General features: G+C 55.5%; 2 protein-coding genes across 2 annotated transcripts in view; both read left to right on the plus strand.

Annotated features, from left to right (window-relative positions):
• AHCYL2 (adenosylhomocysteinase like 2) overlaps nucleotides 1–4,635 on the plus strand; it is a 64,149-nt gene extending 59,514 nt beyond the window's left edge. The window contains exons 14-17 of the mRNA XM_058022043.1: nucleotides 170–238; nucleotides 317–395; nucleotides 1,133–1,253; nucleotides 2,193–4,635. Coding sequence (XP_057878026.1) covers nucleotides 170–238; nucleotides 317–395; nucleotides 1,133–1,253; nucleotides 2,193–2,199 — 276 coding nt within the window. The 3' untranslated portion in view covers nucleotides 2,200–4,635. The remainder of the gene's footprint in view (nucleotides 1–169; nucleotides 239–316; nucleotides 396–1,132; nucleotides 1,254–2,192) is intronic.
• A 1,235-nt stretch (nucleotides 4,636–5,870) lies between these two features.
• STRIP2 (striatin interacting protein 2) lies at nucleotides 5,871–24,774 on the plus strand. Its single transcript, XM_058022042.1, has 21 exons — nucleotides 5,871–6,008; nucleotides 7,411–7,480; nucleotides 8,389–8,463; nucleotides 8,556–8,690; nucleotides 8,876–8,996; nucleotides 9,665–9,733; nucleotides 9,816–9,922; nucleotides 10,037–10,164; nucleotides 10,481–10,681; nucleotides 11,811–12,034; nucleotides 13,280–13,345; nucleotides 13,948–14,011; nucleotides 14,650–14,721; nucleotides 14,842–14,916; nucleotides 15,392–15,489; nucleotides 15,964–16,090; nucleotides 17,821–17,921; nucleotides 19,699–19,765; nucleotides 22,766–22,870; nucleotides 23,481–23,685; nucleotides 24,341–24,774. Exons 1-21 carry the CDS (start codon nucleotides 5,871–5,873, stop codon nucleotides 24,589–24,591), a joined length of 2,499 nt encoding a protein of 832 aa, XP_057878025.1. The 3' UTR covers nucleotides 24,592–24,774.
• The last annotated feature ends 1,219 nt before the right edge of the window (nucleotides 24,775–25,993 follow it).

The raw sequence follows: 25,993 nt of genomic DNA on the forward strand, positions 1-25,993 counted from the left end.
CTGTTTTAATTCATCCCTCTCCAGGGTATCTCCCATTTCCTGAGGGCAGCCACACCTCAGTGGGCTGGGTGCAGGTGACACAGCAGGGACACAGCTCCAGTGGCTGCTGTCCCTCCTGCGGGGTCACAGCCTGGTGTGTGCCCTGGTAACAGCCAGATTCTGCTTCCAGGGCCGCCTGCTGAACCTGAGCTGCTCCACCGTGCCCACCTTCGTCCTGTCCATCACGGCCACCACCCAGGTGAGGGGGCTGGGGCTGGGCTGGGGACAGGCCCTGCTCTGAGGGACAGCAGCCCTGACCCCGGTGTCCTCTCGGCAGGCCCTGGCTCTGATAGAGCTCTACAACGCTCCCGAGGGCCGCTACAAGCAGGACGTGTACTTGCTGCCTAAAAAAATGGGTAACGATGCTCCCACTGCCTTCTGCTCCTGGCTGTTGGGCTGGGAGGGCCAGGCTGGGCTCTGTCACAGCTGGGAGGGGCACTGGGCCAGGCTGGGCACTGTCACAGCTGGGAGGGGGCACTGGGCCAGGCTGGGCACTGTCACAGCTGGGAGGTGCCCCTGGGCCAGGCTGGGCACTGGGCCAGGCTGGGCACTGTCACAGCTGGGAGGGGGCACTGGGCCAGGCTGGGCTCTGTCACAGCTGGGAGGGGGCACTGGGCCAGGCTGGGCACTGTCACAGCTGGGAGGTGCCCCTGGGCCAGGCTGGGAGGTGGCACTGGGCCAGGCTGGGCTCTGTCACAGCTGGGAGGGGCACTGGGCCAGGCTGGGCTCTGTCACAGCTGGGAGGGGCACTGGGCCCAGCTCAGGGGCTTTCAGCTTCTTGCTGCTCTCCTGTCCCACCTGTGGAGAGCAGGGGGTGCCTCCCTGTTCAGGGGGTGTCCTGTGGGGTCTGTGCCAGGGATGGGGCCTCACCCCTGCCAGCAGCTCCCCCAGCAGAGCCCCCTCCTGGGCACACTTCGGGCAGAACGGGCTTTTTGGTGGCAATTGGGGTTTTTGAGGCCAGGCTGGCTTATCCTGGTCTTGGGCTGGGCTGTCACCAAGCAGAGGTGCCAGGTGGGTTGTGCCTCAGCCCGGGGCACTCGCTGTGGCCTCCCTTGCCTGCTGTGACGAGGCCTGGCCTCCCGTGCCCTCCCAGACGAGTACGTGGCCAGCCTGCACCTGCCCACCTTCGACGCGCACCTGACGGAGCTGACGGACGAGCAGGCCAAGTACCTGGGGCTCAACAAGAACGGACCCTTCAAACCCAACTACTACAGGTGCCCTCCAGCCCTGTCCCCTCCCTGTCCCCTCCCAGCCCTCTGCTCCTGCCCCGGTGTGGGGCACACCTGGGGTTTAACCCCACCCATTCCCTGAGATGATTCCGAGCTCCCTGCTCAGTCCCGGTGCAGGCAGCAGGAAGGGCCTGGTGCACTTGGAGCCCTGACAGCAGCTCTTGGCAGGACAGGAGCCCTTTGTGCGTGGCAGCAGCTGTCACCCAGACGTGGCAGATGCCAGCGCGATGCCACCGGCTCGGTGGCAGATTTATTTTTAAAGTTTGACGGAGGATGAGGTGGCACAGAGCGGCCTCGGCCCTGGGGCTGCGCCCTGGGCTCGGCTCCACGGCTCCTTCCTGAGCACGGGCTGGGCAGATCCCCAAAACAATAATAATTTTCAGTAGGAGCCCTGGATCGCTTCCCTTTCCACATTTTCAGCCAGCACTGCCATGAATTTCCACTGTGAAAATGAAATGGCTTTGCACAAAAGTGCTTGGGAGGGTGAAGCCCAGAGCCTTTTCCTGCAGGAAAAGGGATTTTCTTGGCAGGCAGAGAGCACCAGAGCACTCCAAGTTTGGGGATCACTGGGTTTTCCCAGATCCTGAGCTTTTTCCCTTGCAAACTCCTGGTGCTTCCCTGTGGCTGTGGAGGAATTCCCTCTGGTTCAGTTCTCTGTGCCTGGCATGGCCCAGCCTTGTGGGGAGTGAGGTTTGTCCTGGAAAGGTTGGGATCCATTGAGGGTCTCAGGGAATTCCCTGCCCTGAGGGGGAGCCACGACCCCTCCAACTTCTCTGGGCACCTCAGAGGCAGCGAGGACCGAGTCCCTTCCTCAGCCATTTCTGTCCTTGGCGTCTCCCCCTCCCAGAACCCACCGTGGGGATGCCAGGGCAGCTTTTCCTCCCTTCCTCACTCACCAATGCCCGTTTTTCCTCCTTTTCCCAGATATTGAGTTCCTGCCGCCGCGCCCCGGAGAATCGCGAGGAACCGCCACAAGCACCCGAGTCTTTCTCAACTACTGTACAGGATGAAACCGCGCAAGCTTCCCACGCTAGAGCCGGGCTTGCTGCCATAGTCGACAGTGTGTTTTAGGTTATTTATTTATTAAATTAGAATACTGTTCATGTGGCCTCTGCCACTGGTGTTCGTCCTGCCGCGGGACTGGGAGACGCTGGATTTTCTTTCCGTTCCTTTCATTTTTCTCTTTGGGTTCGTTCTTTTTCGGGGCTGGGAGGACGGGGAAGGCGAGGAGGAAGCTGCTGGAATCGAGCTGTGGAATGTTCCCTTACCCCTGCTCACCCCCCGCTCGGTGGGACCCGGCCTGGGAGTCGCTTTTGGTTTCCTCCGCGCCCCAGCGCTTCTCCAGCCCGGCAGCCGGGGGATCTCCGGCTCTTTGACAACAGAGCCGGGATCCTCCTTGGCTCCAGGCCGGGAGCCACCTCGGGAATCTGGCTGGAGAAGCCTCTCCCTGTGCCCTGGAGCGCCCGGGGCCGTGCCCAGCCGGGGAACCTCGCCTTAGCACCGCCCGGAGCTGTGCCCGGGGACAGCCCCGAGCGCGGAGGAGCCGGCGCCGCTCCCCCGGGCACAGCCCCGCGGCGTTTTCCTGCTGCTGTCGTTCCGAGTGCCAACCTCTCTGGATCAACCAAAGTCGCGTTCCCAGCGCTGCTGGAAGGGCCTCGCCCGCCGATGCTGCTGCCGCGCCGGCGGCTCCTGCCGCGCCAGGCGGAGCTCGCCGGCCGCCCGGCTGGGAGGACCCAGGTCCCTCTCCAGCTGAATTTCAGTCCTCATTGGAAACCTTGGGAGTTTTATTTTCTGGTCGTATTTGTATGAATCTGGAATTCCCCTTTGGAATGTATGAGACGTCCGGCGGAGTGACCCCCACGGGTTCTGTGCGAGGGGAGAGCTCAGCACCACTAAAACCCTTCGGTCACCTCGACGTGTCAGAGCTGATGGAGAGTAAATTTGCCAGAGTTCCCTGTTTTATCCCAGGATGTCCCACCTGAGCACAGGACAGCGTGACCCTTAGCAAGGTGACTTCCCAAGTGTCTGAGCGGAGTCACTTCTGTCCCTCACGTGGAGAACGTGATCCTTCTGAAATGGAACAGCTCCGTGAGCACAGGAGCCTCTGTCCTCCCTGTTGGTTCCCGAGTCTCTCATCAGCTGCAGATCCGTGCTTTGTCCTCCTGGGCTTCTTTGCCATCACGGAGAACTTTTTTGTGGCAGCTCGTTCACGCACAAGGAAGGGAAAACAGAGGAATTACAGCCTCAAGTCCTTCCCACGGCTCTCAGGAGATTTGGAGGCAGGTTGGCCACAAGTCGCTCATCTCCAGAGCAAACGTTCCCATGTGCCGGCTTATTCCAAGTTTCTCTTTGAAATCTCTCAAAATCAGGAAGGAAAACCTTGAGAAGAGCTTGAGGAAACCTTGAAGAGACCTTGGGAAGGCGTCAGGGCTTTGTGAAGGCCTTGAGGAGACCTTCAGGCCTTGAGAAGCTTCCAGCAGACTGCTCGCTAAGCACAGACTCAAAATGATCTCTGCTCGTTCATTTTACCCAGATCCTGAGATTTTTGGGAGGAATCCCCTGAGCAATTTGAACCATCCCACCCAGGTGTTTCTCCCCGGGCTGGATCCAGGTCTGTGTCAGGCCCTGCTGTTTTCTGGGAGCGTGGGAGCTGCTCCTGGCCCAGGTGAGACGTGGCCGTGGGGTCCCTGGGGCAGAGCAGCTTTGGGAAGAACAGGAATCCCTTCCCAACCCAAGCACAGCCACTTCCCCCTTTTGGAAAAGCCCCTTTTGGAAAAGCCCCTTTCATCCCAACCCCTCTGATCCCCAGAGCCGCGTCCTGCCCGTGCCTGCTCTGCACAGCCCCGATCCCTTCGTGCCCAGTTTAACCCCCCTTTATCTTCCAGGTAGATAGGAAGGGAAAAAAAATAAATATATATATATTAATACTGAAATCCCAACTGGCTTTTCCCACCTCGATTTTTAAAGCTCTTCTCCATGTTCTGCTTCTCCTGTAAAAGCTTTTTGGCTCGCTTGGCTTTTTTCCTAATCAACCTGGAATCATATCTTATGATCATCTCTAAATTAAACATGTAATGGGGTTTGGTTTCTTTCATCTTTTTTTTTTTTTAATGTAACGCATTTTTCAAGACTTAGGAAAAAAGAGATTTTAGGTAACACCAGCAAAATCGCATAAAGGAAATTAATTCTGTTCTGAACTTTAGAGATAATAATAAGACAAAACTCGTCATCAGCAGTGAGGAAACGAAAACGTCGCAACCGTAACATTTCAGAAGGATGTTTTAAATATTAATGTCTGAGTGATTGTATTAGATCAGCAATAAAGACTCTGTAATCTCAAAACACAAATAAAACATTGGAAAACTCAGCCTCTCCCGAGCGTCCTTGGGGTCAGGTGGGGTCAGGTGGGATTTTGGGGTGGGACAAGGAGGGCTCGGGGATGGTGGCGGGATGGGGAGCCCTGAGCTGCTGCTGCTGCTGTTTCCAGACAATTCCAGCTGGGGAAGCGGCTCCGGGGCCGCGTCCTTGGGCAGCCGGAGCTGTTTGGGCTCTGGGCCCCGGCGTGTCCTTGGGAAGCGCTGCGGGAACGATCCCGGCCCCGTTATCTCCTCCGGAACAATCCCGTTATCTGCTCTGCTCCCGCCCTGCCGGCAGAGGCCAGGGCAGCCGAGGGAATTCCGACCCAAACCCTGCGGGTCTCCAGCCTTCCAGAGGCCCTGAAGGGATGCGGGACGTGAGGGGCACCGAGCCGGGCACCCGGAACCTCCCCAGCCACAAACCTGACCCACAGGCACCCCAAAAACAACCACCACCCCTTACCGGGTGTGGGAATGGAAACAAACCCCGCTCCAGGGCCCCGGGAGCTGCCTGGGGCCGGAATGGGGACGGCGGGGTTTGCGCAGCCCGAGGGGCCGGGTGCTCCTGGGGCTGCCTCGGGGACGGCGACCTTTGGCTGGGGCGGCTGCAGCCCCACAGGTGCCCCCGGCCCCTCCATGGCCACCCCATGGGCCCCTCTGACACCGCCGGCTCCCGCCCTGCTGCCCCAGTTCAGCGCTCCAGGGACACCCCATAACCCCCACGGCAGCGTTCTGTACTCGCAGGGACACCCCATAACCCCCACGGCAGCGTTCTGTTCTCCCAGGGACACCCCATAACCCCCACGGCAGCGTTCTGTACTCCCAGGGACACCCCATAACCCCACGGCAGCGTTCTGTTCTCCCAGGGACACCCCATAACCCCACGGCAGCGTTGTGTACTCCCAGGGACACCCCTAACCCCCCCACGGCAGCGTTCTGTACTCCCAGCACCCCAGGGACACCCTACAAATTCTCCTTCCTTCCTTCCTTCCCCGGCATTCGCTGTTCCCAGCACCCCAGGGTCCCCCCCGTCCCACGCTGTGTCCCCGGCCCCGCAATCCCGAGGGACCCCCGGGTCCCCCCGACTCCCCTCGCCGTTACCCCAGGCCCCGCCCCATCCCGATCCGGACCAATGGCGATGCGGGGGTGTGTCCTGAGGCCACGCCCCCAAGCCCGGCGGACCAATGGGCGTGGCGGGGCGTGGCGGGGCCGGGCCCCACGTGCTGGCGGCGGCCGCGGGCCGGGGATGGAGGCGGCGGGAGGCGGCGGAGCCCCGGGCCCGGGCAGGGCCCGCCCGGGACAGCCCCAGACACAACCCCAGCCACAGCCACAGGCACAGCCCAAGGGCCGCGAGCTCTTCAGGAGCCAGCGCAAGGAGTCCGAGGTAAGAGCGCGGAGCTCGGTGCCGGCACCCCCCGGGACCTGCTGTGGTGTTTGGGGTCCCTGCTCCGGGGCTGGGGTGCCTGCGGAAGGACCTTATCCAGGTCTTGGGGTGCTCCCTACCCCAAACTGGACGCTTCAGGGGTCCTGTGGTGCCCAGCCCGGAGCGGGGAGCCCCAGGGGCGCTCCGCGGCACTGCCAGACCCAGCTGCAGAGTTTTGGGGTGCTGGCTGAGCCCCAGCACTGGCACCTCCCAGCCCCACGCTCAGAGCCGGCAGCAGGGTTTTGGGGACCCACCTGGGCCCTGGGCTCCCCCACGCTCTGCAGGCTCCCCTTTGCCCCTCACCAATCTCCGGGTGCCGCTGTCCCGTTCGTCCCTGCAGCCCCGATAACCCCGGGGCGCGGGGGAACCCCCGAACCCCGCTGGGCTGTTCTGCCCCGGCTGCGCCCGTGCGGCTTCGTGAGTGCCGGGCTGGGAGAGCAGGACCGGGATGGGGTCACCAGGATCCCACCGCGATCTGACGTTCCTGGGCACCTTTGGGGCTCCCTAACCCCCGCAGGATCCCTGGGAGCGGCGTCCAAGTGGTGTCCCCGACTCGTGAGTTTGGGCTTTGCTTTGCTCCCCGGCTCGGTCCCTCAGTCTCTCAAAGCGGATTAGGGCTGCCCGCGCTTTGCCGAATTCCTGCCCGGCTTTGAGCGCCCGAGCCGCGGCGGGGCTGCAGAACCGGGCCGGGAACTGACAACCCCGCGCTGCTGAGCCCATCCCGGGCTCACGCCTCATCAATATTAATGGCCACGATGCGCATCAGCCCCAGCCCGGCTGCCGAGCAGGGATGCCGAGATCGGAACGGGAATTATGTTAATTTCCTTGATTACCCATTCATGTGTTCCCTTCCCCGGGCCAGGGCGGCGCGGTGCCGGCCTTGGCTCGTCTGGCTGCGGCTGCCCGCTCGCTGCCCCGCCGGAATCCTCGGGCCGAGTTTCATGCTCCAGTTCTCATCCGCAGCGGAGGAGAGGGAGAGCAGAAAGGCAAAGCGCGGCCCCGGGAGCTGTCAGATCTGCGGCGCTGGGCACGGAGCTCGGGGATCCGCAGCATCCTCCCGCGGGCTTGTGCTTTGAACCAGCCCCGGGGTTTGTTTTTAGGGCTCTGAAATGCATCAAACATTCACCGGCATTTTGTGTCGTGCCTTTGCTTTCCCTGGGATTTGAGAAATGCTGTTTTTTACACACGGCTTCCACATTTCCGCCGTGTTTAAGCGGCCCCGCACGGACCCCGCGCTCCATCCCTGCGAGGGGCGGCTGGAGCAGCTTTGGCGCAAAGGCTGCGAGCGCTGGCAGCCATCCCGCAGCCCAAAATATCCCCGGGGCTGTGCCAGCCCCCTCCTCACCCATCCCGCTCCCCGCAGGGCTCCGTGGATTGTCCCAACCTGGAATTCGAGTACGGGGATGCCGACGGCCACGGCGCTGAGCTGGCAGGTGAAGCGGGTTCCGGGCGCTGCATTGTTGTTTCCAGGTGCCCGGCGGGCAGGGAAAATGAGAATCCCGCCGGGATGGGGGATGGACACGGAGCGGTGCCGGCCCTGCAGCAACAGAGCGAGCGGGGTTTTTATTAGAGAGCCGCTCGCTCCCCGGGGACGCAGAGGGACCGTGGGGACACGGGGGTTGCCCCGCCGGCGCCGGGCTGGCAGCAGTGTCCGGTGACAGAGCCCAGGCGGGAGGTGCCACCCAGCCTTTATCGGGCGGCTCTGTCCTTGTCCCCGCGTCCCTCCAGCTGCCTCTGCTCCCTAACGCCGCTCCCGAGTGCGGCCGGGGAAAATGGGGTTATTTATAACTCGGTGTATCTCTGCTGGCCTGGCAAAAACACATTTCCTCTGCAAGGGATCCTTCCTCCTTCCCTGCAGGATCACCTCAGTCCTCCGTGGTGCTGCTCAGCCCCTCGGGACGGTAGGGATTCTGTGGGGACAGGCAGGAATCCTACAGGAACAGGCAGGAATTACAAATATCAGGTGCAATATCATGTCCCTCCAAGTCCAGCCCCTGTTTGCAGGACCCAAAACGTCCGAGCTGCTGGCTGTGGGATCAGTGCAGGTCCTGCCTGGGTGTTCCTGCATTCCCTTCATTCCCAAACTGCCTAAGTGAGAGTCCAAATGTCCCCTCAAAAACCCCACTGAAACTGGAAGTGCAGCTGGAGCTGGGAACAGCTCCAGGATGAAGGGGATGAGTTTGGTGTCATTGGTGCCCTTGGAGCTGCAGGAGGGCTCGGGGACCAGTTTAGATCTCTGTCCCGTGTCTGCCTGGGTGCACAGGGATGCTTCCCGAGGAATTTGGGGATGAGGAGGAGGGTGAAGCCCCTCCGTGTCCCTGCTGATCCCTGTCTCCATCAGAGCTGTACAGCTACACCGAGGAGCCCGAGCTGAGCCACAACAGGAGATGCTTCGAGGAGGATTTCCATACTCAAGGTACCAGCCCTGGCTCAGCACCCCGGGCCTGGGGCAAGAGCAGCCCCCAGGGAAGCCCCTGGTGGACTCGTGTCCCTTTGTCCCCTTTGCAGTGCCGGACAGGAGGTGGCTGGAGCTGGACAGGGCTCAGCAGAAGGCCTATGTCATGCACCTGCTGGATGGGCTGGAGGTGGTCAACAGGGACAAGAGGCTCCGAGTGGCACGGGCCATCCTGTACCTGGCACAGGGTGAGGACACGTCCCCCATGGCTGGATGTGGCCTCGGATCTGCTGCCGTGGGGGTTTGGGAGAAGCTTTTCACACGGTTGTGCCAGGCTGGGGCAGTGAAGCTCCTGCCTGGGGTGGTCCTGTGGACTCCAGGGGTTCAGAGGCAGATCCTCCCTCACCAGGGTTTCTCTCTGGGGCCTCTCCAGGTGTCTTTGGGGACTGTGACAATGAAGGTGATGTCCTGCACTGGTCTCGGCACAACAGCTTCCTCCTGTACCAGCTGGGAACCTTCTCTGCCTTCCTGGAGCTCCTCAACATGGAGATTGAGTGAGAGGACTGCACTGCCCTCGCCCTCCTCTCCCTCCTTGTCCTCTTCTTCACTTCATTCTTTCTTCTCACCCCTCCACTTCTTGGACTCGATGACCTTGGAGGTCTTTCCCAACCAAAATGATTCTGTGATTCTCTGATCTGCTTTCTCTCCTTCTCTTCTTCCATTCAATTTACTCTCCTCCTCTTCATCTTCTTCCTCCCCACTTTCCTCACTCTCTTCTTCCATCCTCTTCTTTCTCTTCTACCTCCTCTTTCTCCTCATCCTCTCCCCTTCCTTCTTTCATCTTCTTTCTCCTCATCCTCCTCACCCTTTTTGTCTTCGTCGTCTTTCTTCTCATCCTCCTCACCCTTTTCCTTTTCATCTCCTTTTTTTCATCCTCCTCCTCCTCTTTCTCCTCATCTTCTCATGTCCCTCATTTTGTCTTCCTTCTCCCTATCTTCCTCACCCTATTCTCCTCATCCTCCTCCTCTCCATCTTCTTTCACCCCATCCTCCTTGTACTCTTCTTCAATCCTCCTCACCCTCCTCTTCATCCTCTTTCTCCCCATCCTCCTCCTCCTCCCCCCGGGGAGGTGCCCCAGCCGTGTCACCTGTGCCGTGTGGCATTCCCAGAGGCTGGCTGGGTGGGGTGAGGGGGCTGGCACAGAGCTCTCCCTGTCCTGCAGGAACAGCCAGGCCTGCAGCAGCGCCCTGCGGAAGCCGGCGATCTCCCTGGCCGACAGCACGGAGCTCAGGTAGCCCTGGTGCTGGCAGGGCTGGGGGACATCCTCTGGGGACACAGTGGCCTCACACCAGCCTGCTGCGCTGTCCTGGCAGGGTCCTGCTCAGCGTCATGTACCTGATGGTGGAGAACATCCGCGTGGAGCAGGAGACGGATCCCCCCGAGTGGAAAACCTGCCGGGAGACCTTCAGGATGGAGCTGAGTGAGCCCCACAGTTCACCGTGCCCCCTGGAGCTCCCTTTGTGGTGCTGGACCAGCAGGGCCAGCTCAGGGATGGGGGATCAGCTCTGACCCTCTCCTGGTCCCTTCTGCACAGGTTTCCCTGTGCACACTGAGGAGCCCTTTGCTCTGCTGCTCTTCACGATGGTCACCAAGTTCTGCAGCGGCCACGCTCCACACTTCCCCATGAAGAAGGTCCTGCTCCTGCTCTGGAAGGTGCTACTGGTGAGTGCAAACCCTTCCTTGCTCCAGAAACTTGTAGCCTGGATATTCCCCACCATTCAACCCAACCGTGATGGGGTTATTTAGGATGGCACCAGGAGCTGACACAAGGAAACTTCCTTCTGGGATGGTTGGGCTGAGGATGTGGGGTGGGGGAGGCATCTGGAGAAAGGAGTGCAGCGATGCCTTCCCCTCGGCTCTCCTGGTTGATGTCCCCAGCTGGGAGCTGCCCGGGAGGGCTGTGTGCTCCGTGGGTGCCCCGTGGGTGCTCCGTGGGTGCTCCGTGTGCACTCTGTGCTCTCCCCGTGTCTGTCCGCAGTTCACGCTGGGCGGGTTCGAGGCGCTGCTGGCCATGAAGGTGCGGCGGCGGGAGGAGCTGGGGCTGCCGCCGCTGCCCGAGGACAGCATCCAGGTGGTGCGGGGGATGCGGGCGGCCTCCCCGCCCACCTGCGCCATCGAGCTGGTGGAGCAGCAGCAGCAGCAGCAGCCGCAGCCCAAGCGGAGCCACCGCAGCCGCAGGGTGAGCGCGGCAGCGTCCCCCGGCCCGGGAGGGGTTCCCTGCACCGGCGGGAGGAGCCCGAGCGCTCTGGGTGTGATTCCCTTTCCCCCTCAGGTGCTCCGGTGTTTTCCAGTTCTAGGCTCACAGAATTGTTTGGGTTGGAAGGGGCCTTAAGGACCGTCCCGTTCCATTAGATCAGGTTTCTCACAGCTCCAGCCAAGCTGGCCTTGGACACTGCCAGGGATCAGGGGCAGCCCCAGCTGCTCTGGCAATGCCAGCCCAGGCAGGAATTCCTCATTGCCAAGATGCCACCCATGGCTGCCCTCTGGCAGTGGGAGCCATTCCCTGTGTGCTGTCCCTGCAGGCCTTGTCCCCAGTCCCCCTGCAGGCCCTGCCAGGGGCTCTCAGCTCTCCCTGGAGCCTTCCCTGCTCCAGGTGAGCACCCCCAGCTCCCCCAGCCTGGCTCCCTGGGAGCTGAGGGGCTCCAGCCCTGCAGCAGCTCCGGGGTCTCTCTGGGCTCTCTGCAGCAGCTCCAGGTGCTGCTGCTGTGTCCCAGGGCTGGCGCAGCTCTGCAGGTGGAGTCTCACCTGAGGGGGCACAGGGGCAGCATCCCCCCCTCCCCTGCTGCCCATGCTGGGGACCAGCCCAGGGCTGGGGGGATTTTGGGCTCTCAGTACACGTGGTCAGAGCATGTCCAGTTTTCCATCCACCAATTTCAAGTGCTACAGATCAGCCCCATGGCGTGTGTTTGATCCAGAGGAAGCCAGAGGACATCCTGGCCTTATGGCATTGGGCTGATAAGCACCAGGGAGCAAACTGCTCACAGCAAGTTCTTTTTTTAGCTCCGCTCTTGGAGTTGCTGTGTTGTGTTCTGGGGATGGAAATGCCTTTTGCTAAGGAAGAGATGTCAGATGGAAACCCCAAAAGTTAAGGTGGAAAACAGGGTTGCACCTCCTAGAGCAGGAAGGTTAGAGGTACAGAAGGAATTATTCTTGTGCAGGCTTTGGTGGCAAGAGCTAGGAGGGAAACCCTTACCTGAGGAACATCTGAGAGCGTGATCCTTTCAGGACGGAGAGATCTGGTGCCAGCACCTGAGAGGGAAATAAAATCCTTGAAGTGACTCGAGTGTTTCCTTCCCCTTGTGCTGCAGCCCCTGATGAAGCAGGACAGTTTGGATATCTACAACGAGAGAGATCCCTTCAAGAGCGACGAGGGAGGGGTTGATGAGGAGGAGAACGACGATGTGGACGGGGGGATGGAGGGGGAGCTGGAGCTGGTGGAGCGGGACGCGCTCATCCCCGCCCTGCCGGCGCAGCGCCTGCCCATCGAGAGGGTGTCCTTCCCCAAGGGGCTGCCCTGGGCCCCCAAAGTCAGGTAAAGCCACCGGTGTCCCCACCCTCTTCCCCACACCTACCTGTCCTGGAGTTCTCTGCAGTTTTTTGGGAAGTTTTTTGGCCTCTGGTTGACCTGAAGTGATTCCGCTTCTCTTTTTTGTTGGTCCTTTCTGGATTGGCCACTTGCCATGTTTGGTGTGTAAATTCTGGGGCAGAGCTCAGCCAAACCCAGCCCAAGCCAATAAATGGGCAAACCAGCTTATTGCCCAATAGTGGTGATCCAGTTTGGATATCCCGGGTTGTACTGGGGCGCAGTGGGAGCGGGGTCAGCTTTCCCAGCCAGGTCCCAGTGGATCTTGGTAGCACAAAGCCCTTGACTAATCATCCTGGGAGCTGGTCAGTGACACCTTGTTGGGTGAGGAGGACCCTGTGTTGTCAGCTGAAGCCTTTTTAGTGACAGAGAAAAACACCAAAGGACAAAGGAGTTGGTGCCTTTCCTTCCTTCCTTCCTTCCACACATGAAATGAGGGAATGTTAGGAAAAGAGGGTGAAAACCTCTTCCCCTTTCCCTCTGATCCATCTGAGGGTTTTTTTGCTGTTCATCCCAAGCCTGGATTTAATCCAGTGTCTTTAAAACACAGGAGCAAATAGATATTTTTGAGATAGGAGCAGTGACAGGGTTAAGTCAGTCTGTCCAGAGCATTCCTGGCAGAAACACAGCAGGAATTGGTTTCCCACATGGACCTCCACGATGGTGCTGTGATGCTCCACGTCACTTAACACTCTCAGCTTTGAAATCCATGGCTGCTGCTTTCCTTGGCTGCTGGCTGGAGATCCAGCTGGATTCCTTTCTGTCCAGGAGAGCCTTGGCTCACAGCTCATGTCCTGCTTGTAGTGCAGAGCTGCCCAGCAGCTCCCATGAAAGATGCCCAAGGTGGACAAGATGTCAGCTTGCTGTGGGAGCAGCGTGTGCTCTGACAGACCGTGGAGACAACATTTGTTCTCCCGGAGCCAGCAGATGCTCCTTGGAGATGTGTGTGAGGAGCACAGGAGGTGGATCCAAAGGTGCTGCTTGCAGAAAACTCCTCTCCGTTTACTCACATGTTCCCGTGGAGCTGCACAGCAAATACAAATGCTTTGGGTTCTCATTGTCCCAGCCAGTGAGGGCAAATGTGGGTTTTGCCCACTGCTGTTGAGATCTCTAGAAATCAATCTGAGGTTGTGATCTTGTCCGTGGCTGTTTTCCAACCTTCTCCTTGTTTTTGTCTCTCTGCTGCTCCATCAGACAGAAAGACATCGAGCATTTCCTGGAAGCAAGCAGGAACAAATTCATCGGCTTCACGCTGGGACAGTGAGTGTTCCATCCCCAAAACCTGCCCTGCAGCCTCCATCAGTGGGGGCTAAGCACAAAGCTCAGGCTTTCCCAGCTCGAGGCATTGCCAGAGCTGCAGCAGTGAAAGCAGGGCTAGAAAGGCATGTTCCTGGAGACGCTGCTCCCCAGGGACCTCTTTCTATTAAAAATCAGACCAAAATAAGTGACCGCTGGCCCAAGCCAGGAGCTGGTTTGATGTGAAAGGCAGCTGAGACAGTTTGGTATCCACAGCAAATGACCCGGTTTGTGGATAAATCAAGCTGTGGGTGCAGAGTCATCCTGGGACAGGCCCAGCAGGGTACATTCATTTTTAGGTGCAGTGCTGGGCTCAGACTGGCTCCACCCTATTTGTGATTCAATCTGATTTCACCCCAATTCTTCACCCCTATATCTCTCCTGCCTCGTGCAGGCATGATGGGGAGGAGGTGGGAGGGCAGCAGCTGAGCTAAACACCTCTCCCAATTCCTGACCCATCTGGGATGCATTCAGCAGACTCCAGGCTCCCTCTTTTACCTGTTAGGATGTGGAAATGTTTGAGCACGGATGTCCTTCCCAGTACTGACCTTCTTTCCTCTCCCCAGGGACACTGAAACCCTGATAGGGCTCCCACGGCCGATCCATGAAAGTGTGAAGACCCTGAAGCAGGTGAGATGGTGGCTCCATGCATGGCATGAGATAGGGTATCCACCACGTGGATCCTCCTGGCCACCCTCCCTGAAACACTCTTACTGCAGGGAGTAAAAAGTTGGTTGCCACAGGAAAAGCTTTTGGAGCTTCTTGCAGGAATTGGGGGGAAAAAATGAAAAACTGAGTCCTCAAGTAGCCTCTCCAGCATTTTTCCTTTCCCTTCATCCAAGGTGTAGCATTCCTGTTTCCTGGTGAATGTCTGTCATGTGTTTTGAAGGTGACAGACTTTCAGAGCTGGGTTTGGACATAGATTCCCAAATGTGCAGTTCCCAGGGGGAAGCACAGCCAGCCTCAGCTCCTGCAGTGCTCTGTGGGGAATGAGACCCCTCCAGAGGCCACCTGACCCTATCCAGGGTCTGGGCTGTCTTTTGGAGGCGATTGTTCCCTCTAGTTCCTTCCAGAGAGCTCCTAGAAGGAGCAGGTGGGAGTAACCCAAGGCAGAGGTGTGAGGGGCTTCAGGGATGTCCCACTCAGGGATGAGCTGCCCGTGGCTCTGCTGTGCCCTGCACCCTCACTGGGGATTGCTGTGACCACTGCTGGCCGTGTTTCCTGTGACACTGTGACACTGCTCTGCCTCTGTCTGTGTGTTTTGCCAGCACAAGTACGTTTCCATCTCGGATGTCCAGATCAAGAACGAGGAGGAGCTGGAGAAGTGCCCCATGTCTCTGGTAAGAAGGAAGTGCTTCACCCCATCACCAGAGAGAAGATGGGAGGTTTCCAAGGTGTCACATAAATCCATGTTTATTTTTTCTTCATTTTCCCTTGTTTTTAATGTTTCTCTGCCCTAGGGGGAAGAGGAAGTGCAAGAAACCCCTTGTGAGGTGTTGTATCGAGCAATGTTGTACAATCTCCCCCAGTACATGGTAAGCCCCCGTTCCTTAAAGGAAGGAAAAGTTCTGGACTAGGGAATGGTGCCAGTCCAGGAGCTGCAGAGCTCAGCACAGGAGGGTGTTCAGGACCTGGATTGTCAGATTTTGGTGGGAATCCTGAGCAGAGCTGGGAGAAAGGTACAGTCCAAGAGGAGGATTCAGAGCATTCTGAGATGCTGGTTGGGTAACGTGGGCTCTGTAGGGAGAGACAGAGGTTTAAGTGCATTTAAACTCCAGGTGTTCCTTGTGCTGTTTTACCCTCCCTACCAGAGCTCAGGCGCATGTGGTGCTTTAGCTTAAGGATCACACAGAGCTGTTGGCTCCCCACACTTGTCCTGTCTGTCAGAGGTTGAGTGTGGCCTGGTGAAACCCTGTAGAGTTGGCTTGGAGTTGTCCAGTTCTGGCAAGTGAAGGAGAAGGAAGGAATTCCCTTTCCTGGACCATGCCCCACACTTGCCCTCTCCTGCAGATCGCTTTGCTGAAGATCCTCCTGGCTGCTGCACCCACCTCCAAGGCCAAGACTGACTCCATCAACATCCTGGCAGATGTGCTGCCTGAAGAGATGCCGTAAGTCCCTCACCAGGTGGCCACTGGCCATCCCAGCATTGCCACCAAGGCTTGGACCAAGCAGGAGAGCCAATAGGTTTGGGGGGCTCCAGATTTGGGGTATCTGTTTGGGTAGGTGTGAATTACAGTTGGCACCAGGGCAGAGCTGTGAAAGCCAAGGAAGTGATGCTGCCATGATTTGAGTGCAGCCACTCCAGGCTAAGTGGCACAAATGATAAAATCCTGCTAATTGACCCAAATCATAAAGCTTTGTCAGCATACAGGAGGTGTCCTTCCTACTGCTCCGCCAGGATTCCTGGGGGAGGGCAAGCCACCTTTTCTGAACACATTTTGGCATCACCAGGTGGGATGGGTGGAGATGGGAGTCCTGGGGGGAGCGAAGGTGATGGGTTTCATAGAGCTCACCCAGATGAAGGAGAGCTCCAGGGTCCCTTGGCTCCCTGCCAAGCCAGGAGCTGTTTTCCCTCCCCGCAGCATCACGGTCCTGCAGAGCATGAAGCTGGGCATCGACGTGAACAGGCACAAGGAGATCATCGTGAAGAGCATCTCGGCACTGCTGCTGCTGCTCCTCAAGCACTTCAAGCTGAACCACATCTACCAGGTGGGCCTGGAGCAAGGGATGGCCACTGCCCAGCTGGGCTTGAAGCTCCTCATAAACCCTCTCCTGGAAGAGTTTCCACGAGGAGCTGTAATCACCTTTCCACAGCTGCAGGATTTGCTCAGGGTCGCTCAGGTTGGGATAACCCCACTGTGCTTTGATAACACCTTTCCTACTCATGTGGCAGGAGCTTTTAAAGTTCTGGGAACGTCCATTCAGGTTAAATTTAGGAAATGGCACCAGCCCTCCCTGGCAGAAGGGGGAAGAGGAAGGGGATTAGGCAAGACTCTCTTTTGCTCTGTCATCTCCAGTGCCCAGAAATAGTGCTGGGAAGGACCTCATGAGGTCACCTGCTCTGGTTTTGGCAGGGTCGGGTTCTTGGGGCTCCAGTTTCAACAGAGGCAGAGATCTGGGTCATAGTTGCAATCTGATTTTTGTTCCCAATTCCCAAATGTGATTTTTGTTCCATCTGCATGGCACCAATCAAGCTGCACCCACTCCAGGGCTTTCCTTGGTTAAAAAAACCCAAGGACTAATATGAGCTGTGGCCCAGTTCTCCGCTCATTCTGCAAGTCAAACAATTAATGTTTTCTAATTTTTTCTGTTAAAGCTTTCAGCACACTACAAATCCCTCTGCATTACAAAACCCACTGATAATTTAACTGAGGATAAATATAAATCCACGTCCTGGATTGGGTGAAATGAAACCAACTCCCACATTTTTACAATCCTACATTTGTTCTGCTCCCCCCGCTCACCACAATCCCTTCATTAATTTTTCTCACTTCAAAGCAGCTCCTCTCCTTTCTTCCCCCCAGGCAGGAGGGCATTGCAGCCTGCTGCTGAGCCTGGAGAAAGCTGCAGGGTCCCCTGAATCCCCCTGATCCTGCTTTTCTTTGTGCCTGATTGGGGTGGTTTTGTTCTTTCTGTGCCAAAGGTGGTCTCAGGGAGCACCGTGAGAACTCCAGCAGGTCTGAAGTGAAGGAACCACTGAACCACAGAATGGTTTGGGTTGGAAGGGTCCATTACTCACCAGCACTTCCCAGTGCTGTGTCATCTGTGCTGTTGTGTCATCTGTGGTGTGCCAATGCTGACAGCTGGCACCAGGCTGAGATGGGAACAAACTGTTCCTTCCCTCTCAAATTGGAGATCTGGATGGAGAGGCATGGGAAGGGCAGGATGGGATAGGACTGGGTTTGCTGCAGTTTGTATCGTTAGAGGACAGGAGAGATTTGTTGTATTAATGAACTGTAGAGTGGTTTGGGTTGGAAGGGACCTTGAAGACCATTTAAAGCTTTGAGGGAGAAAGGAATTAAAAGCAAGTAGGAAAATAGGGATATTGTTTCAGTCAAAATTTCTGAGGGAGCTAGGATTAGTGTGTGAGAGCAATAGGGTTTATTGTATTTTCTCATGTAATAGCTACAACCCTTCCCTCTTCCCCACACACTGTTTTTCCACAGATTTAATTTTGAAAAGCCATGAGGTGCAGCTACTCCCAGAGCACTGCTGTGAAGTGTGCGTGTCCTCTCTGTGGCAAATGGAATTTTCCAGCTGCTGTGCATGACACAGACCTTACACAGCAAACTCCAGGGACAGAATGCTCTGTGGGGTGTCTGGGGCAAACCAAGTGCTCTGCTTTTGGCTGGGAAGAGGTTTCCATTCCCAGGTTTCCATTCCCAGGTGGTGCTCCCAGCTGTCCCCTAATGCTGATCCACTTCCCTTGTCTCCCCCAGTTTGAGTACGTGTCCCAACACCTGGTGTTTGCCAACTGCATCCCGCTGATCCTGAAATTCTTCAACCAGAACATCATGTCTTACATCGCTGCCAAAAACAGGTACAGCCCCTGCTGGGGGACAGATGGGTGATGGGGCAGGGAGGCTTCGTGCTCGGGGAGCCCTGATGTCCTGGGGGACCCAGGTGGCCTCACAAGGCTTTGGGGTGTCCTGTCCACCACAGAAACATGTGGAGGGAGCAAATCCCTTTGGCATGATGAGGATGACTGGATGCTGGGTTTCCAATCTCATAAAATAGGCTTAACCTTTAAGATAAAGTGCTTTTCATCTTCACATGGACTGCTGGGGAGCCATCCAGTGCCATCGAGCATCTCTGGGCCACAGCTCCATCCAGGTCAGATAGGATAGGCTCTTCCAGGTCTTTCCCACTTTTTGTAGCTGTAATTCAGCTTTCCTGACTCCTTCAGGTTTTCCATAGCTGTCACTGCCCTTTACTGCTGGTCTGAGAGAGGCACCAGCCCCGTTTTGGGCAGGGCACTGGCTGGACCACCATGGATCAGAGACCTGAGACAGCACAGATCTCTCACAGCCCACCAGGGCAGAATTTCTCTGTTTGGAGAGGAGCTCCACAGGGTGTTGGGATGATAAAAAGATCCTTTTTCTTCCTTTCTGATGCTCTTTTTGTGGCTCTTCAGCTGTGTGTGTAGGCTGGGCTGTCTCCTGCACGGTATGGTTGTGTCTGTGTGAAGAGGCATGCATAGAAAAATAGGAAGTAATATGTTGATCCTCCTGCTGTAAATATTTCCACTTTTGGTCCTGTGTTTTTTAAGTGAGGAGGAAACATATCCCAGGAGCACTCAGCTTCCTCCTCTGCTCTGGGATGGAGGTTTCACAGGCAGGAAATGCACCTGGGAGTCAGGTGGGATGTGCAGCTGAACGCTCTGAGCCAGGGAGGTGTAAATTCCAGTTCTGGCTGTATTTCATTGACTACTTTTACAAATTCCACAGGCCTGGAAGCCTTTGAAAAACATTATATTCTAAATATTCACTCACCACAAATTTTCTTGCTGCCAACCAGATGCCTCCCTGTAAACCTCAGATCTATTTTGTTTACTTTTTTCCCCTTTTTAAATATGCACATGAATAACTCATCTGTCATGTCTTAATGGATCCAAACCCTTTGTGTCCTTATTAATGGACTCAGGATGGAGCTTTGGAGCCAGGAGGCATCGATGTGCTCCATTAAGCTGAGGGCTGGGCAGTGCTGAGGCTGGGATCCCCTTTGGGTGCTGTCTGTGCCACCAGCACGGCTGCTTCACGTGCTGGGGATGGGATTGTTCCCCACCCAAACCACTTGTGGCATTTCCAGGCACAGAGCAGGAAGAATGTCACAGATTCCTGGGCATGATCATACAGATCACCTTAAAAACTTCTCTCGTGTTAATTGCTGGTATAGAAGGCTTGACAGCTGGCCTGCAAGCAAAGCTGAGTTAATAGAAGAAAAAACAATTGATGATTTTCCAGTGTATCCATAGCAAAGAAGACAAGGCTGTCAGCATAGAAACAGATTAGAAAAGATACATGAAAATTTTTGTAAGCTAGACTACATGCATAAGTAGGTGTGTATACATGCCTTATTAAATTTCTGTAAAACTTTTGCCAATTATATTGATATTAATTGCTTTGCACCAATGAATATAATAAGTTATTGTGATGTAGTTAATGACTTAAGATCACGCTTTGTTAAGAGTATATAAGGTGGAGAACAGGCAGAATAAAAACTTTTTTCTTCTTAGACCCTGATCATGTGTGTGTGTCACATCCAGCCTAACATTGGTGACATTTGGCTAACGAGGCCTTTTTTCCTGTTTTCTGCAGCATCTCTGTCCTGGATTATCCCCACTGCACGGTCTGTGACTTGCCTGAGCTCACAGCAGAAAGTCTGGTAAGCAGCACAGAAAGGGTTTTTGTGGCCAGGATTGCTCTTTGTGAGAGCATGAGGAAGGATTTGGGTTTCCTGTTCGCTGTCTTCTTTTTCTGTAGCCCCCAACCTTTCCAAAACTGGACTTTTTTTTCCCCTCCAGGCTTGAAAATCCCTCCCATCACTATTCTGAGTCACTGTCAGCTGTGGGGAAGTGGGGAAGAGGCACTGCTGGTGTTGGGCACCCCATAAAAATAGCTGGGTTTAGGGGTTTCCCTTTGACAGAATAGAATCACAGAATTCTGAGATTGTTGCGGTTGGAAAAGACCTCCAAGATCATCAAGTCCAATCTTTGATCAAACACCACTCTGTCCCCAGCCCAGAGCCCTGAGTGCCACCTCCAGGAATTCCTTGGACGCCTCCAGGGATGGGAGCTCCAAGCCTCCCTGGGCAGCCCCTGCCCACCCTTTCCCTAAGGAATTCTTCCTGATGTTCAACCTGAGCCTCCCCTGGCACAGTTTGAGCTGTTTCCTCTTGTTCTGACAAGGCTCTTGTGCTTTGAAAGAGAATTTACCCAGAGGCTGTTGCCTCCCAGGTTTTAATTGCTCTGAGCACTAATGTTCTATGAGATACCAGCTGAAGGAATGAACCAAATTCCCCATGGAGAGGAGCCTTAAGTGTTCCAGAGGCTGGCCAGAAGATGGGCTGGGCAAACACACAGACCACAGATGGGATAATAACGCTGGCACTGTAATTGTTATTATAATTACAATAATTCAAGTGCAGAGGAGGTTGGACTTGGCCAGCACAGGGGAAAGCTTTGGGGTTAACAGGAAATAATGGACAGAAAATGGAGACCCTAAATCACTGAGAAGGATCCTGAGCATCCACTCTGGGCAGGGATGATCTCGTGGTGCTGCTGCAATCTGAGGCCTGTGTTGCTTTCCTTAGGTGTGTAAAGGTCAAAATCAGAGAGAGCTTTTCCCCAGGTCCACGGGCGGCTGAAGGCTGGGTGTCCCCATCCAGCCCTGCCAGACTCCACCGTATCCTGAACCGATGGGGACATCTAGTGACACTTCAGGGAGGGTTTCGTGGCTTGTGCAATCCTCACAGTCAGCCTTAAGGCTGTAGGAGAAAACTGAGCGATTCAGGGAAAATATTCCCAGTAGGTTCTGGACAGTTTGAGAGCTGTCACGTTCCAGGACAGCACCTTTCACTTTCCTCCAGCAGACACAGATGTTATCCTCAAGGGAGAGCAATTTAATTAGAAAATATGCAGAAACCACCTTGAATTTTACCATGAGGGTTCATCTTAGGGAGGATACCCATGAAAGTAAGGATTTAATAGGAATTAGACACACCCTGGTACTCGAGGCAGACATTTGTGCACGTATTTATATTTTTTCAGCCAGCACTTCGTGTGTTGTTGGAGCTCTTTTTGTCACTCTGATGAGTGATTTCAACACCCCAGTGTAACACATTTCTCAGAGGATGTCACAGATGATTCTGCTCTCAGTGGGTTGAGCCCAGTGGTGTGTGTTGGTTATCCCAAGAAGAGCCAGGATGAGTCCAGCTGTGTCCCAAGGGGGCCTGTGGGGTGCCTGCTGTCCCCACCCGGTGTAAATCAGGAGTGCCTGAGGTGGTGGGGGATTCAAATCCTGGCCAGTCCCCATCTCCCCTCTCCTGTCACTCCAAAGGGGTCTGCAAAGGGCTTAACCCACCCCTTAGAAGGGGGATTAAAGTATTAAGGTATTAAAGTCTGTTTGGCCTGTTCCCTCCTCCCATAAATCTGATGGAAAGGCCCTCCCTCCTTCAATGTGTAGAGACAACACCAGACTGGTGACAAACAAATCCATCAGCCTAAGAAATGGATACTGGCTTGTTCCACTGGGATCTTTGGGATAATTACTTGGTGTAGAGAGTGCAAGTTAGGCCTGGGCACAATGTGGCAGTGCAGGGACACTGCAGTTTGGGACCCCCAAAGCACCAGACGGCATCCACAAGCAGCTCAGTGACATCCTGGTGACATTCTGGTGACATCCCACCTCTGTCTGCCTCTCAGGCCTTGGCAGGGGCTGCCCAGGGAGGTTTGGAGTGCCCATCTCTGTCCAAGGAATTCCTGGATGTGGCACTCAGGGCTCTGGGCTGGGGACAAAGTGGGAATTGGTCACAGCTTGGACTCGGTGGCCTTGGAGCTCTTTTCCAGCCTCAGTGATTCCTTGGTTCTGGCTGGCACCTGCCTTTAAAAGCCAAGGGGTTGTGCTGGTGGGATTTTCTTACCCAGATCCTGGAATGGGTTGGGTTTTTGCCCCAAGTTAAGAAGGCTGTAGCTGGCTGTGAGTGGTTTATAAATTCAGCAGCCCTTGTTGTGCACTAATCCCCAAACAGGATTTCTGTGGGACATTTCTCCTGGGCTTGGAGCTGTTCAAACATGGAGCAAGTTACTGCAGTGGTGGGATTAAATCTCCAAGTGCCTCGGGCAGTATTTCCACAAGCTGGAGCTGGGGGTGTTTACAGTTACCTTATATTTAAAACAATGTCTCAGCAGCACTTAGGCTGGAGGGCTTTTTGTTACAGAAAGGTTTCATCCTCTTGATACAAACGTTGCTATTTGTCATCCTGTGCTGGTCTGTGATTTCCTTTTACTGGAAATGTGTGCCCTGAGCATGAATTAATTGAAATAGTTACCAAAAGCAGTGGTGATCACCAGGCTGAAATTTGCTCTCTGGCTGTAAACAAAGAATACAAATCTACCACAAAATATATTTCCCATGATGGAATAATGGGATTTATCCCATTATTAGCTCCTACTCTAAATTAAAAGCAGATTAAAAGTGGAATGTTTCAGAAGGGTTATCATCAGCAGATTCTGGGGAAAACCAAACTGAGGAGGAAGCTCTGCTGCTTGTCCTCCCTCACAAGCAAGACTTGTGCGGACAATAACAATAAAGATTTCTGCCTTGGGACATCTCTGTGGTAGTGCTGATGAATGCTGTGGTCAGGGTTGCACTTCTCCCCTTGCAGGAAGCTGGAGACAACAATCAGTTCTGCTGGAGGAATTTGTTCTCCTGCATTAACTTGCTGAGGATCCTCAACAAGCTGACCAAGTGGAAACACTCGAGGACAATGGTAAGGGGGTGTCCCCTCCCCTGAGACCCTCCAGCGTTTCACCTGGAGCATCTCCCTGGCTCTACACAGCAGGTTCAGCCTGACCTTGTGCTCGGGGCTCCTTGTGGAACTGCTGGAGCTTCTGCTCTTCATCATCTTCCCTTTTGTCTTCCACAGATTGAACCTTGAATGCAGAAATACTTTTTCTCCTGCAAATAACATTATTTCTGTGATCCTCAAGCCCTGTGCAGAGTGTTGGTTGTGCTGAACTCTCCTGTTCTCCCTCCTGGGGGGGTTGTGTAATTCTCCAGGTGTTGGTGCCCACACCAGCCCAGATGTTTGTTTGTGTGGCTCCCAGGTGTTGGTGCCCACACCAGCCCAGATGTTTGTTTGTGTGGCTCCCAGGTGTTGGTGCCCACACCAGCCCAGATGTTTGTTTGTGTGGCTCCCCAGGTGTTGGTGCCCACACCAGCCCAGATGTTTGTTTGTGTGGCTCCCAGGTGTTGGTGCCCACACCAGCCCAGATGTTTGTTTGTGTGGCTCCCCAGGTGTTGGTGCCCACACCAGCCCAGATGTTTGTTTGTGTGGCTCCCTGAGCACCCTGCTCTGATGGCTGTTGCCCTCCTGGCAGATGCTGGTGGTGTTTAAATCAGCCCCGATCCTGAAGCGGGCCCTGAAGGTGAAGCAGGCCATGATGCAGCTCTACGTGCTCAAGCTGCTGAAGATCCAGACCAAGTACCTGGGGCGCCAGTGGAGGAAGAGCAACATGAAGACCATGTCTGCCATCTACCAGAAGGTGCGGCACCGCATGAACGACGACTGGGCCTACGGCAACGGTGAGCGCTGCCCTGTCCCTCTGTCCGTGCCTTTGAAAGGTTCACTTTGCTTCACTTGCTTGGGCCTCAAACCTCCAAAATTCTTGTCACAGCTGGGCATTTCTTCCAGAAGTTTCATGGCACTGTTCTGCACCGTCAGCTTTAGAGCTGGTGAAAGCCAGCTTTGAAAATACTGGGACTCTTTTCATATTATATGTTTATATAATATGACATACTGTCATGGTTATTGCAGCATCTCAATACCATTCATAGCTACATTTGCCCAAATTTTAAAATATTTGTGGTTAGGAGCTCATAATAAGCCCGTGAGGTTTTAAATCTTTTAAGTCTTCATCCCTGCTTCAGTGGTCAGTGGAGGTTTTTAGTAAAAGTGGTGGGGTCTTTGAGAAAAAATAATATTATAATTATAGAGAGTCCTTAAAGCAGGAATAATTACATTTTTATGGGACATCTTAAATAGTCCTTAATGCAGGAGTAATTATATTTTTATGGCTATCTTAAATGAAAATGCACACATAATGGGATTTGGTTAGGAATAACAATAATTAGAGTGACTCTGGTTAATTCACGTGAAACCTTCAGCCTTTCTTTTGCTCAAACCTTGCCAGAGCGGTGTTTCCCACACTATTTGGGTGTTGTCCCTCCTCCCCTGCAGACATCGACGCCAGGCCGTGGGATTTCCAGGCCGAGGAGTGCACGCTGAGGGCCAACATCGAAGCCTTCAACAGCCGCAGGTACGACAAGGCGCAGGACTCGGAGTTCGCCCCGGTGGACAACTGCCTGCAGAGCGTGCTGGGCCAGCGCCTGGAGCTGCCCGAGGACTTCCAGTACTCGTACGAGCTGTGGCTGGAGCGGGAGGTGTTCTCGCAGCCCATCCGCTGGGAAGAGCTGCTGCACTGCCAGTGACGGCCCCGGCCCCGCCCGGCCCGCTCCTGCTGCCGCCCGCGGGGCTGGGGCGGACCCGGGGGTTTTAGCACGGCTGGGGCAAAGATGGAACCTTCCCAAAGAGACCTGAGTGGTCTCTGTGCGCCCTGCAGACGCCTCTTTTTGGAGGTCATCCTGTGACTCCCTGGAGACCACAGACAGAGCCCAGGTGTGTTCCTGTGCAGGCTGGGGGTAAGGTCGGGATTCCCAGTGGGAATTCCATCCCCCCCACACGCCCCACGATCCTTTGTTTGGGTCTGTGCTGGCTGCTGACGTGCTCCCAACACAGGAACACAGCCTGGCTTGGGATGGAGACAGCATTCTGTGCTGTCCCTGGCCTGGCACTGCTGCTGCTGGGGTGGCACAGCCCAGCTCAGAGCCCTGTGCCACCAGGGCCAGGTCCTGCACATCCCCTGCACACCCATCTGTGTCACCTTGGCACCTCTGCTCTCCTCCACCTGGCACTGCTGCTGCTGGGGTGGCACAGCCCAGCTCAGAGGTGCTGATGCCACAGGGCCAGGTCCTGCACGTGCCCTGAACACCCATCTGTGTCACCTTGGCACCTCTGCTCTCCTCCACCTGGCACTGCTGGGGTGGCACAGCCTAGCTCAGAGGTGCTGATGCCACAGGGCCAGGTCCTGCACGTGCCCTGAACACCCATCTGTGTCACCTTGGCACCTCTGCTCTCCTCCACCTGGCACTGCTGGGGTGGCACAGCCCAGCTCAGAGGTGCTGATGCCACAGGGCCAGGTCCTGCACGTCCCCTGCACACCCATCTGTGTCACCTTGGCACCTCTGCTCTCCTCCACCTGGCACTGCTGGGGTGGCACAGCCCAGCTCAGAGGTGCTGATGCCACAGGCCCAGGTCCTGCATGTCCCCTGGACACCCACCTGCCACCTTTGCAGCTCTGCTCCCCTCCACCCTCACTCACCTTTATTGCAGCAGCCTGTGCTGTGCAGTTCCCAGCTGTGGAGCCTGGAGATCCCTTTGCTCTCCTCCCCAGTGTCACTGGGATTGCACATCCTCTATGGCCCTGAGGGGACAGCAAATACCACGTTAAACAGCCCAAATTTTACACAGATTTTTGCTTGTTGGGGGCAATGTCTGTGCCAGCTCTTAGGGTGGGGAGGGAAGGTGCTTTGGTGAACAATTTATGAGGAAAACAATGGATTCTGTGGTCCATAACTTTCAGGATGAATAGGATATGGAGCTGTAAATTTTCTGTCAATTTAATAACTTAATACTTCAATTAAATAATTGAAGTATTACACATTACACTTGGGTAAAGCTGCATTGCATGAGGGTGGCATTTGTCAAAGCATTGTGTGTTCATATAGGGCAGGGAAGCCCTAAATAAACAAGTGTTTGTTATGGCAGGATTTG

Source organism: Melospiza georgiana, chromosome 4 (assembly GCF_028018845.1).
Source record: "Melospiza georgiana isolate bMelGeo1 chromosome 4, bMelGeo1.pri, whole genome shotgun sequence".
NCBI lineage: Eukaryota > Metazoa > Chordata > Aves > Passeriformes > Passerellidae > Melospiza > Melospiza georgiana.